Source organism: Balaenoptera borealis (genome assembly GCF_965194805.1).
Source record: "Balaenoptera borealis genome assembly, chromosome: 5".
NCBI classification, from domain to species: domain Eukaryota; kingdom Metazoa; phylum Chordata; class Mammalia; order Artiodactyla; family Balaenopteridae; genus Balaenoptera; species Balaenoptera borealis.
In genome coordinates, this window is record NC_138862.1 from 69,154,170 (window position 1) to 69,167,217 (window position 13,048).

Sequence of the window (13,048 nt, forward strand, 5' to 3'; positions counted from 1 at the left end):
TGAGTCCCAAGTCTGGTTCAGTAAATACTCTGAATGATCCTGGAAATCTCTGCTGCTCCATGTGGATGTCATGTCTTTCTTTCTGTAGAAAAGCTATATCCACCCAAGCAACCTGCCTCCCATTCAAGCCAGGAACAACCCCCAAAGGTATAATACTCATGTGAGAGCTTGGGTCCCCAGGTCAAAACATTTGGAGCCTTTATAAGCACTAACAATAGTAGTTAATTTTTTTTAAACCAGCTCTCAATAGGTTGTTCTCTTCAGTTCAAAGCTGATCTCTATAGATTTTATTTCCTTCTGATCCCAGATCAGAAAAACTTTAAGTTAGCATCAACAACCCCAACTACTTCACCTACTGGAACACAATCAAATTGTTAAGCAGTTATTAAATCCCTACTAAGTACCCTACACTGTGCTAGACAAGGGAGAGAGAGTAGAGAAGGAAAAACACATACAACCTCAGGATTCCTGCATCCAAGGAGCTTACATTGGATGGGGAGTAAAACCAATGGGCACTGGGGAATAAGTAAGTGCCCCACTCTGTGGCTCTGACTCCATCGTTGGCCATGCAAAAGAGGGAGAGGCCAGTATGGCTGTAATGGAAGGAGGGGCTCCTTGCAGAAGGTGAGGCTTGGCACAGAGGGGCTGGAACTGGAAGGGGCATGCATAAGCCTCTCATTTACTAGGCAAGGAACCCGGGGCCCAGAGAGGTTGTAGGCTCCCTCCCTCCCAGTCACAGAGCACCTTGGAGGTACAGCAAGAGCCCAGCGCCATGAAGCCCACAGTATTCCCTGTGGGAGAGTATGATACCCAGGAAGCCAGGGGGCACAGGAGAACCCCTCAAGAAAGACGCAATACTCAACAAGATTGAAGTCTGAGAAAAGGCACTAGAAGTGGGGAGGAGGAAGGCAATGACAATGGAATAGAGTTAAGAAGTTCTGTTAGAGGATGCAGATGCCTGGAGAGACGTGGGGGGACGCACTAGGGTCCACAGTCAGGAGACTAGCCTGCAGCAAAGGCCCACTTGACTCGCACAGCCAAGTAGGTTGCACCGCAACCAAGTAGGCTCAGCAGGGGCCAATGGATGAGGCCCATGGAGCCACAGACAAGGGGACCGCTAAGGGGAGAAGGTGTGCATGTCAGAGGAGCTGGTCTCACCCAAGGTCGCCTTGGCAAGCACACCTCTCCCCTACAAGTCTTCAGGGAGTCACCAGTTAACCAGGCAGAAGTTTTATTTCCTCCTAAGCCCACCGTTCAAGGCTCGCCTAACCCATCCCAGGAGGGTTAAAAGCCCCCACCATAAGCAATAACCAGGAGCACCCATATGAAGGGGTCACGACTTCCAACACTAGCTTTCTGCTCAGGCCAGGAGGGGGACCGTCACCACACACAAAGGTTCCTTCCCACCTTTGCTGAAGGCAGCTTTTTGGCTTGGGGCACTTTCACAAATGAAACAAACTCGTCAGTCCTCCCTCAAGTTCAGAAATATCTCCAGCTCCAGAATCCCCAGTCCCAGACAACTGGCAGGGTTATATCATTTCCCCTCCCTAAGACTGGGCAAGTGGCGCCCAGGGTCTCCCCTCCCCAACCCTCCATCCAGGACATTCGGTTAACAAACCATCAGTGGCTCTCAGGAGCGGGGAGGCTGCTACAGGGGCCAGCCACTCTTGTCAGGGGCCTTTTATATACAGAGACAGAAGCACAGGAAGAGAAGGGGATCTCTCCACAGCATTTTCTCCTCCACCTCTCCTTCCTCATTAGCATCCCTACAATAATGGCTAAGGTTTGGTGTGTCTTCTACCAGCGGGAACATTACATACAAGAGCACTCTTTTTGTAGAGGAAGATGATGGGGCTCAGAGGGGGTTCGGGGGCTAGCAGACACCACACAGCTGACACAGCCATGTCTCTCTGGCTCTTTTCACCACTTTAAAGGGTGAAAGTGGGTTGCCTTTCTTTGGAGTCAGGCCTAGGCCTGCGCACCCCACCATCCAGTCCCTATGCCCAGGTGGGCCCCTACCTGCTTGAGCAGGAACTGGTCCTGGGCGTTGGTGCGCAGGGCGATGGCCAGGTGGAGGGCAGACAGGAGCACCCCGCTGAGTACCGCGGCCCGCATGCGCACGGGCAGCAGCGTGTAGATGGTATAGATGAAGAACACAGTCCACCAGATGCCCTCGGAGGCGCTGCGCGGCTGGGGCAGCAGCAGGCCCACCACCTGGACAGCCAGCACCACGGCGATGAGCGCGTAGCAGGCCAGGCCCATGTGGTCCTGGTGGAAGGCGGCGCGGTTGCAGAGCACGGCCATGACGAGGATCACACCCACGGCAGCCGCCAGCACGGCCAGGTAGGGCAGCTGCAGCGGGGGCCGTGCCGCGTGGAAGGCCAACATGACGAGGCACACGAGCACCAGCACAGCCATGAGCATCGTGAGGCTGCTCTGGTTCAGACGGAAGAAGTAGCGCTGGTACAGCCGCTCCAGCTTGTCCGACGGGAACTTCTTCGAGCGGAATATCTGCAGCAGTGCCAGGCAGCAGGCGCCCAGCGACAGCACCGCGCCAGGCCCCGCGCCCGAGCCTGCCAAGCTGCCGCCATCTCCGGAACCCTCGTCTTCCTCGACGGCGCCGGCCTCCAGCTCGTCGGCCGCGCGGCCCTTGCCCCGCCGCTCCTCCAGACCCAGCTCCACAGAACGGGGGCGCACCTCTGTCCCGCCAGCTGCGGCGGCCGCCGCCGCCGAGCCGCCGCCGCCGCCCGCAGGGGGCGCCCGGGTGCTGCCCCCGCCGGCCGCGCCCCGCCGCTGCCGCCGGCTGCCGCGACCGCAGTCGTCGCCGCCGCGCTCCTGCCAGGCCGACTTGGAACGGAAGCTGAAGCCGAAGCCCCCAGCCAGGGGGTCATCGCCACTCAGCGGAGGATCGTCGTCGTCGTCGCTGCGCCAGCGGCTGGCCAGGCGCTGCTGCTGCTGCTGCGGGGTCACCGTCCCCCCGGGTTTCTTGGTGGAGCCGCGGGCCGAACCCCCAGGGGCGTGGGGGTAGCCATTGGCGCGGGAGTCGGCCTCGCCCCACGCCGAGCGGTGTTCCGGGCCTCCCCGGGACGCCGGCGCCGCCGCTGTCTGCGCCGCGTAGCCCGGGGGGCTCACGCTTTTGGAGCTGGACATCCCCCCCTCGGCCTCGTCGTCTTCTTCCTCCTCCCCCGGGGGCCGGGCCGGGGTTCTCCAAGGGGAGGGCGGACGGCCGAGCAGAGGGACCAGGCTGGGGTCACACGTCGGGGGCGGCCCGGGGCCCTGGGCAGTAGCGGGGCATCTTGGCACCCCCGTCCTGAGCGGAGAAGGAGGGCAACGGGAGAGCAAGCGGGAGGCAGGCACAGCCTCGAGGTGAGAAGTGGCTGAGAATCCGCGTCAGGAGTCCCAGGTCCGAGATGGAATTGGCTCCGAGCTGGGGCAGCGGGGACTACTCGAGCTGCTGAGCCGCGCGCAGAGGGACGTCCGGACTCCTGGCTCGCGTCGAGCTCGACAAGGACCGGAGTTGCGGACGAGGCGGGACGGAGAGGTGTCCTTGCGGGCGGCGCCTCCCCGGAGCTGGCAATGCCCGGGCGCGGCGCTCGCAGATTCTGCCTAAGCGGAGCCCAGCGGCACACGCGGCGAGGCGGCAGCTAGGGCGGCTCGGTAGGGGTCCCGGCGTGGAGACCAAGCGGGCGCCCTTTCCTCGCGGCGGACTGGGAGCGACTGGGAGGTGCGGGCGCCAGCCAGCATTATTTTCTTACGAGGGGTGGGGAGGTGGGATGGGGGGGTGGAGAGGACGGGGGAGGGGGCGGCGGGCGGAGCAACAGCTCCGAAGCCCTGGGGGGAGGGTCCTGGAGCCCAAGGGGGCCGTCGCCCGCATCCCCCACCTCCCGCGGCGAGAGTGGGAGCTTGGCCCCCGCGAAAGCCGAGCCCAGCCTTCAGCGTGTCCGCGCAGGGGGGCGGGAGCGAGGACCGGCTCCTGCAGCGCGGCCCTTCCCCTCTCGCCTCCCCCTTCCCCCAAAACGGAGCGGAGCTGGCCCGGACCCGCTGGCCCAGGAGGGCTGTCGCGCCAGCTCCGCAAGCTCCAGGCTCCTCGCCGCCGGCTGCGGGCCCGCCGCGGCCGGGCGCAGAAGGACTAAGCTGAGGGCGGAATCCGGCGCAGCACCGCCGCCGTTCCGCCCCAACGCAGGCGGGCTTCTCCCAGGGAGCACGGCATCCAGAGATCGAGGGCCGGCGCTCAGAGGCAGCCGGCCGAGAGGGGCCGACCCAAGAGTCGCTGCGCCCCCGGGGCGCTCCGGGGGGACCCGCGGGAGCCGGGCTCAGGGCGCGCCATGCACGCCTCGGGCCCTGCGCTGCTCCGGCCGCTCGCGCCGCTCCTCCCTTCTCGCCCGCTTGCCGCCGCCGCCGCCGCCGCCGCCGCCGCCGCCGCCGGAGCGCCCTCCGCATCCCCTCCTCCCGCCGCCTCCCCGCCCCCCGCGCCGCTCGGGCCTCGGCTCACAGCGGCGCGCGGTCGCCTCCGCCCCCGGCCGGGCCGCGGCCCCCGCCTCGGCGCCCCGCTGGCATCCTCAGGCCCGGCCTCGTGAGGCGCCCGGTACCGTGGGGGCCTCAGCTCCCCTTCCTCACCTAAAATTCTCGCCGCGCCCCCTCCCTCCCTGGCGCCTGGAGCCGCGTCCAGCCTGTGGTCCCTTCGCCGGACCTGGCTGCCGTGCGGTCCTCCCCCGCCCCTTGCTTGGGTTCCTGCGCCCCTAGTCCTAGCTCCCCTCTTTTGTATCCCCCTTTAATCCCCATCCCCCCGTTCAACCCAACTTCAGCCCCCGCGCTGCGCCCCCCTTCCCCGGCCCGGCTCGATTGGCCGCTTCCTGAGCTGTCATATTTGAGTCCGGCGCTCTTATTGGGCGATTCTCTGGCCGGGCGGCTGTACCAAAGGAGGGCGCACCGGCCTGGGGGCGCCCAGGCAGCGACTGCCGCAGGGAGACGAAGACCAGAGTCCCTGGAGGGCCGGAGGGGCCCAAGAGCCAGACCCGGAAATGGACGGTGGAGATGGAAAGACTGAGTATCTCTGAGGCGCAGGAAGACAGTGACGCGAAAGATGGAGATGCAGTGGGTGAGGCCGATGCAGCTAGGGCGGGGCGGACAGGAACGCTTTGGTGGAGAGTTACCCAGAGGGAACCCCACAGACAGCATTACGAACACCTGGCGTTTGTGAAGAGCTCTTTGCCCGTTCATACTTTTTTTTTTTTAATCTCATTTGATTCCCCTCAATAACCCTGGGTTGTGACAGGGGACAGGGCCCGTGTGATTATTCCCAGTTTATAAATGCGGAAACTAAGGCTTCAGAGCCTAATTAACTTGCCATGGGCCACACAGCTCTCCTGACTTGCAACCGAAAGATCTTTCGTCAGCGCCGGGCTGGCTCCCTACCTAGCAAGGTGTTAGCCAGAGGAAGGATGCGCCCCAGAGCAGGGTGGAGAGCCCCGGCTGGAGGAGGACAGGGGAGAGGGCAGAGAAGGACCAGATAACTCCTGCACAGCGCCAGCAACAAACAGTCAGGAGTGGAGAGGACTTTACTTCGGGTCAAAGAGGACCTAGGCCTGTGGAATGATGTACCTATCCAATTCCCCTTGCCCCTAAGCTGTCCTGCTGGGAGCTCCGGCTGTCTAAACACTGGGATGGGTGGGGACGTGTCACCTCTACTCCGGGGAGGGAGAAACAACCTTCACTTTACTCTTCTTCCTGCAGCTCTCTCTGCAGAGCTTCTGACAAAGAGGCTAGAGGTCTGGGTGAGCTTCTCTTTCTTTCTCTGTTGGTCATCTCTTTGCAAATTGGAAGATAAACCTTGCCAGAGTTACAAATTGGGAGGAGAAACATTCCAAGAGATCTGAATAAACTAACCCTAGAGTATTCCAGCCTTTGAGTAATCAATCCAGGATTAGCGAAGTCATAAAAAGCACCATGAATTTAGTCAGCAAACATTCATAGAGCACCCCCTATGTGCAAAGCACTGTGCTAGGCGCCTTAGGGATAGAGAGGTGACTCAACTCTGGTTACAGTCAGGGAGGGAGAGGAGCTAAGCCACTAATTCCAGTTCAGAGCACAGTTCAGTCAGTGTTCAATAGAGGTCCAAAGAGAGCGTTTTGGGAGTTTGGAGAGAGGAGGCATTAATTCCCACTGTAAGGGCCAAAAAGACTCTAGAGGTTGAATCTGGGGCCAGCAGAGAAGGAGGAGTCAGAAGAAAAGGAGGATGGACTACTATTTATTAAGCAACAACAATATGTCTGTGCATCTTATTGTCGCATAACCGTTTTGAGGAAGATGTTATTCTCCCTACTATAAAGGTGAGAAAACCGAGACTTAGAGAATCAAAGTTTGCCCAGGGTCCAGAGTTTGTAGTAGAATGGAACCTAAGTTCAGTCAGCTCCTTGTACTCTACCACACAGCCATGTAGCAAATACGATATGAGAGGAACACTGCATGGACAGAAGCCAGATGGCCTTCAAGGTGATTGGGTTCCATTCTTGATTCCCTTCTCATTCCCTGAGCTCTCCCTAGGTCATTCCTTTCCATTTTATTCAAAAATTTTAAGTAACCATCATCTTATAGCAAAAGCTATGTATGATTAAGTGTGTAAAAACTAGAAAAGAGAAAGACAAAACACATTCATAATTACAACACCTAGAAAGAACCATTAACATCTTAATTCTTTTCTTAACAAAAAATGGGACTTTACAAAGAGTTTTAGAATCTGCTTTTTTCTACTTAGCAAAATATTGTGGATTTTTTTTATGCCAATAAGCATCCATCTACAATATCCATTTTATTGTCTGAACAGAATTCCATTGCATGAATATAGCATAATTTATTTAACCAGTCCCCTACTGTTGGACATTTTTCACTGTCGTAGCAGTTTGTAAAGTTTCCACTGTTTTACTGTTATAAACAATGAGCATTTTTGTAGATAAATCTTCACACACATCTTTAATTGTATCCTTAGGAGAAATTCCTACAAGTAGAATTGCTGGGCCAAAGAATAAACATTTTTTCGCTAAGGTATTTCTGAAATCTGAGTCTTCAGCCCCTGCTTCCCTTCCCAGTTCCAAGCTTACCCCCATCTACTGGAGAACTCCCCATGGATGTTCCTTGGTATCCACCAGCAGCCCAGATTCAGTTTGTCTAAAACTAAGGTCATCCCCCAAGAAGCTTGCTCCTCCCTCTGTTTTCTCGCCACTGGTGGAATAACCATCCCCCAAACTCCCAGATCTTAGAGTGGCGAGCCCTCCTATCCCAGTTCCCAGAGTCCTGCCACCGTGCCCTTGTCTTTTCACTTCTGTCTCTTCTTCCACATTCTCTGGCTACTACCTTCACCCAGATCCTCCCTCCTCATTGCCTAGACAATTACCAACTCTCCCTCCTTGCCCTCCAATCTGTCCTCCACTTTGTCCCCATCTGATCATGCCTGTCACAACCCGACTGAAAACTGTCCCCAAAACTGCCTCTTCCTACCTGCTAGCTTTCACTATCCACCACTTCCGCACACCATCCAGCTGCCCTAAACGGCTCTTTAAATCTCTGCAGAGATCACCCTTTTCACATGCACCGCCAGCACAAACCAAATCTGTAGCACCTCTGTGATGCCTCTCTAATGCCTTTTCCTCCCCCACCACCCCAGGCTGCTAGGCACTCCTTCCTCAGCTCCCAGCACACCTTGCTTTTATCTCTATTATAGCACTTGTCACATTGTATTATCTTGACTTGTTTTCAGAACTGTCTCCACAGTCTGCTGAACTCCTTGAGGGCAGAATTGGTATCTTACTCACTCTTGTGCCCCATACCTGGCACATAGGAGGTACCCCTTAGCTGTTTGTTGGATAAAGAAATGGTACATCTGGGGATTAGTGATGGGAATTGAGTCTGAAGGGTGGGGTGGAGTGAGGGGACTGACTGGCAACGATGGGTGAAGGTGGAAAGGTGGGTTGGGCTCTTTAACGCTATGTGGAGGAGGGTGGGCTTCAGTTTAAAGACAATGAAGAGTCCATGAATTGGTGGGGGCAGGGATGTCAAGGGCCATTATGTTTTGGGAGGCAGACTCTGGCAATGTTGTAATGAGATTGGAAAAGCAAGATCCAAGAGCAGAGGGGACCAGTCAGGAAGCTATGGCAGAGCAGATGTATTGATTGATGGAGCCCAAAAGTGACATGGTGATGGGAATGATGCCATTGGCTGGAGGACACCTGTGAAGGGCTGACGAGGAAACCCAGGGGTCAACCACTGTGTAGAGGAGGAGTCTGAAAGGTCAGATGAAAACCAAGAAAGGTGGGGGTCACAGGAACAAAAGGCAGAGGTTTTGAAGAGCTGCTCCAGGATGTGCATCTGGCTGTTGTCATCTGATACGGGCTGACCACCTCGGGCCTCTCTCTGAAGTGAGTACTTGGCTTGCAGAGGGGAGGTGCCTATACACCTCGGGACATAGCAGGCCCTTTGGGAGATATGCAGACCACCCCCCTCCAGCCATCTTCTCCTTGTACCTTAGTTACCCTTCAGGACTTCATTCTTCATTTCCCCCAGACTTCTTTTTGGAAGAATAGTTCCATTTTGGAAACTAGAATATTAATATTTTAGAATGTTTAGAAATATTTGTACAAGTGGGTCTCAGTCATACTCTTGTACCTAAAAATACTTTCCCCACAATGCTGAAAATCCCACCATTAGATAGTCATGCTTTGGGATGACAATTATTCCCTAAAAATGCATGCAGAAAATCTAGAGACAGAAAGTAGATTAGCGTTTGCTTAGGCCTGGAGAAGAGGAGGAATGGGAAGTGATGGCTAATGGGTACAAAATTTCATGACCCTCCCTCTTTGGGAGGGTCATGAAAATGTTCTAAAATTAGATTATGGTGATCATTGCACAACTCAAGAAATATACTAAAAATCATTGAATTGCACTTTAATCCAATGGGGTGAACTTTATGGTATATAAATTACATTTCAAGAAAGTGGTTGAAAAAATGAATGCAGATACCACTGGGAGATTGAGGGACTTTTGCCAGGACTGCCAATCGTTATTAAGTTAGTGTGGATGAGTTTAATCAGCAGGCTTCCCCCTCTAAGGCCAAAACAAGTTTCTCTCACTGAGAGAATGGATGCTTGCTCTTTTTTGTTTTGTTTTGTTTTGTTGTTTTTTTTAATATCTTTATGGGAGTATAATTGCTTTACAATGGTGTGTTAGTTTCTGCTTTATAACAAAGTGAATCAGCTATACATATACATATATCCCCATATCTCCTCCCTCTTGCGTCTCCCTCCCTCCCACTCTCCCTATCCCACCCCTCTAGGTGGTCACAAAGCACCGAGCTGATCTCCCTGTGCTATGAGGCTGCTTCCCACTAGCTATCCGTTTTACATTTGGTAGTGTATATATGTCCATGCCACTCTCTCACTTTGTCCCAGCTTACCCTTCCCCCTCCCCGTGTCCTCAAGTCCATTCTCTACATCTGCGTCTTTATTCCCATCCTGCCCCTAGGTTCTTCATGACTTTTTTTTTTTTTTTTTTTAGATTCCATATATAAGTGTTTGGATGCTTGCTCTTTAGGAGTAGGAGTGAGTTAGGCAAAGGAAGGAAAGAACATTTGGGACCACTAAGCAGTTCCCAAAGCAAATGGAATCAGAAAAGGGCACAGGTGCCTGCGAGCAGGAAGGAAGAGGGCAGAAATGACAGCCAGTTAGGAATTGGAGGTTAAAAATGAACTTTGCCTACTGCCTAAGAGAGCCCTGCCTAGTAATGAGTTCTTCACAAGGAATTAAAGAACTCTAAGAACCCTAGGTTCTCTTAAGGGTGAAAGAATCTTAAAGATCATCTAATTCCCCAAAGGTGTGTCAACCTCCCCTGGATATTTGCATTTTGAGAGCAAGCCCGACACCTCAGACTAGATGACTTACCTTTCCTTTGAAGAACTAACTTACTCTCCCCAAGTCAGAGAGTAGCTAACAGGATGGAACATTGTGTGTCTTGAGGGTAGGTCATCCGTGGAGGCTTGGGCCCCAGTGTCTTAGCCATTGGGCACAGATGGCTGAGGTCCCTGGGAGCCGTCCTCCACCCTAGCCCGTCCCCCACCAGGAGCTCTGAGGAGGAACCAAGAACATCTGCCATCTTACTCTTGACCTCTGTCTTCCTTGGCTTGGAAATCAAGGATGATAAAAGTGTGCAGTTGGCCACAGGGAACTGGGCCCTAGATTTTTCCAGACTCTACACTCACCTCCAGACCTCTGGGCCTCAGGGAAGAGGAAATATCCAAAGAGCTCAGATTGTAGCTGAGGTGGAAATGGCTGATAATAGCACGATCTGCCACTCTCCCAGGTGTTGACATTTGCATTGTAATGGAGACGGTTAATGCCTTCAGCTGGAGTGACTAATATGTTCTTTCAGTTGCTGCTGGAAGTACGGGGAGAGCCTTTGCGGCCCAGGGCCTTTTAATGCCCTCTAGTCACAATACTAGATCACTCCTGATCCACAGCTGCCAACCCTTTGGATTGTACTGCCCACATTCCACGCTTTATCTGTGTTCCTGTTCTTGACTTTGCTTTCTTGCACTTTCTCCTGAATCCTTTTTTCCTAGAAGTATGGGAACATCCCCATGAGTCACTTATTCTTTCAACACACATAAACTGATTACCCATTTCAAGCAGAAAACTATGCTGGACATAGTCGAGTGGGGGGAGCCCAAGAAGTATGCCAGCAAGATGCCATCCCCAAGAAGTCAGAGGTGAGGAAATCACAGAAAGAGCTGGAGAACAGCACAGTGCCAGCAGAGCTGGGCTTTGCAGCATATGCCAAGTACTTCTTGAACAAACAGACGGCTGAGAACTAATAGGAGAAAGTATTCTTATAGGCGGGGGGAGCAAGAGGCTTCTGGGAGATGTGAGAAGGGGACAGAAGTGCGTGTGGGAGTTGGATATACAACAACTGGATGGAGTTTTGAGGATTCAAAACATTCCTCTAGTCACAAAAGACCACGTATTGTATGATCCACATATTATATGAAATGTCCAAAAGAGGCAAATCTATAGAAACAGAAAAGAGATCATTGAGTGCCTAGAGCTGAGGGGAAATGGGTGTAGGAGATGGGGATTAATTGCTAATGAGTACAATGGGATGGTGAAAGCTGTTCTAAGATTGTGGTGATGGTTCCACAACTCTAAATATACTAAAAAAAAAATTGAATTTCATACTTTAAATGGATGAACTTTATGGAATGCAAATTATATCTTAATAAAGCTGTTTAAAAATGGGGAAAAAGTGGGATCCAAAAAGACCATTCCTTCAGTAATCCTGCTTAGTTATAGAAGGAACACCCTAGTTTTAAGTTCCTAGTCTTTTCCTGTATGAAGGCTCTTTTTTTTTTTCTCCTGGCCTCACCACATGGCTTGTGGGATTTTAGTTCCCTGACCAGGGATTGAACCTGGGCCCTCAGCTGGGAGAGCATGGAGTCCTAACCACTGGATTGCCAGGGAATTCCCCGAAGGCTCATTTTTAAGGTAAAAAACTTGCGAGGACCTCAACATGGTATATATGTACTTTTAGTTAAGAAAATACATAATGGTAAAAAGCTATTATAAATTTAGATTTTCATTTAGTAAATGAATTAATACTTTACTAAGCCCAGTAGTATTTATATATGGTAGAAAAGTAGTTCTGTATTTGTACGGGAGCATTTTATATGCCTAAGACAAGGCTTAGTGGCCCTCTCTCAAAATCTCCTTGGTCCTTTGGGGTCCTCAACCCACAGTTTTAGAATCCTGGTCCATGTTCTACCAAGGCGTGTTTGATTCAGCTTCTCTGTCAGGCGAATGCTTATGGGTGGGGATCCATTAGCAGAAAATGTGATACAATTTCCATCTCATGATGTTTCTGCCTCTTCAGCTGCTCAGGCAAAATGGCACCCTTTCTCCTCCCAAACCAATGAGCTTCGCTGAGAGCAGATCCAGCACAGAAGACAGCCAGAGCCATGCCGGTTGGCAGACACTTGTCTTTAGCAAATGTAATTAAAGGCAGCAGCAAGTAAGTGCCTATTAATTTTTCATTAGAAAAGTCAAAGGCAACCTTCTTGGAAAGCAGCATCATTGAACTTCAGCCTTGCTGTTAAAACCAGGCTTTCCCCCACTGTGTATATCTTCTTCCATGAGTACACACACATACACACACACACACACAGAGTGAGTCCACAACCTCTTTATCGAGTGGGAGAGAAAGAGTCAGAGACCATCACCCCTATACCCTTCAGAGGTTATTTTGTCCCATCCCCTGTCTCAAATTACCCCAATGTCTATCTGCATATGTAACTGCCTATGTATATGAACTTTATACAATATACTGATCTCTCCCTAAATTGTGTTTACATACCATTTGTGTAATTTGAACCGGATCTTAGATGCCCTTGGGGAGATGACTATTCAAAGCTCTCTATGATGATTCCTTTTGTAAAGAATACACAGTGCTTGCACTCTGACCTGTTTTTTTTTAATAAGCCAGGGGCAATATGTGAGTCAAGAAGAGGGGATTCGGGACTGGGGCCCAATCTGGCCCTATCAGCTGGCTCTCTGTTGGTAGGCAGAGCCGATTCAGCCGGCTCTAGGCATCAGTTAGCTAATCTCTTTCTTTTCCTCCTTGTACTTCCTTACTAAGGCATCCCACCTGATGAGAAAACAGTCTTTCCACTCAACACAGAGGACTGAGGGAAGAGCGCTAAACTTGGGGTCAGAATACCTGGAGGGTCTACACCAGCTCTACCACTTTCCAGCTGTGTGATATCCGACAAGTCACACGTCACCTCTCTGAACTGCAGTCCCAGCAAGGGTAACTGCTCTCCTACCCTTCACGATTTGTTATGAGGATCCGGACAATGATGTGAAATTCCTTTTCAAATTATTCACCATTCTGTAAAATGGGAATCATTCTTAATAATAACGAATTAATAAAGTCATTCTTAATAAATCCAGATACTCATTTAAGAGGTTAGCATGGAATGAGGTACATCTCTCAGGGTCTCAGGCTCTTGCAT

The 13,048-nt window shown here is 52.4% G+C and overlaps 1 protein-coding gene and 1 long non-coding RNA gene across 5 annotated transcripts in view; one reads left to right on the forward strand and one right to left on the reverse strand.

Moving 5' to 3' along the window:
- ADCY5 (adenylate cyclase 5) overlaps positions 1-3,256 on the reverse strand; it is a 156,361-nt gene extending 153,105 nt beyond the window's left edge. For both annotated transcript variants that reach the window (XM_082394854.1, XM_082394853.1), the window contains exon 1: positions 2,020-3,256. In XM_082394854.1, the coding sequence (XP_082250980.1) occupies positions 2,020-3,150 (1,131 nt within the window). In that variant the 5' untranslated portion in view covers positions 3,151-3,256. The remainder of the gene's footprint in view (positions 1-2,019) is intronic.
- A 1,248-nt stretch (positions 3,257-4,504) lies between these two features.
- LOC309630140 lies at positions 4,505-12,985 on the forward strand. 3 transcript variants are annotated; one of them, XR_014245436.1, is made up of 4 exons: positions 4,505-10,753; positions 11,429-11,525; positions 11,919-12,048; positions 12,673-12,985. It is a non-coding gene; the product is annotated as an uncharacterized lncRNA (long non-coding RNA). The 3 variants fall into 3 exon arrangements; XR_014245437.1 differs by having other exon boundaries at positions 4,506-11,525; positions 11,911-12,048; XR_014245438.1 differs by having other exon boundaries at positions 4,508-11,525.
- The last annotated feature ends 63 nt before the right edge of the window (positions 12,986-13,048 follow it).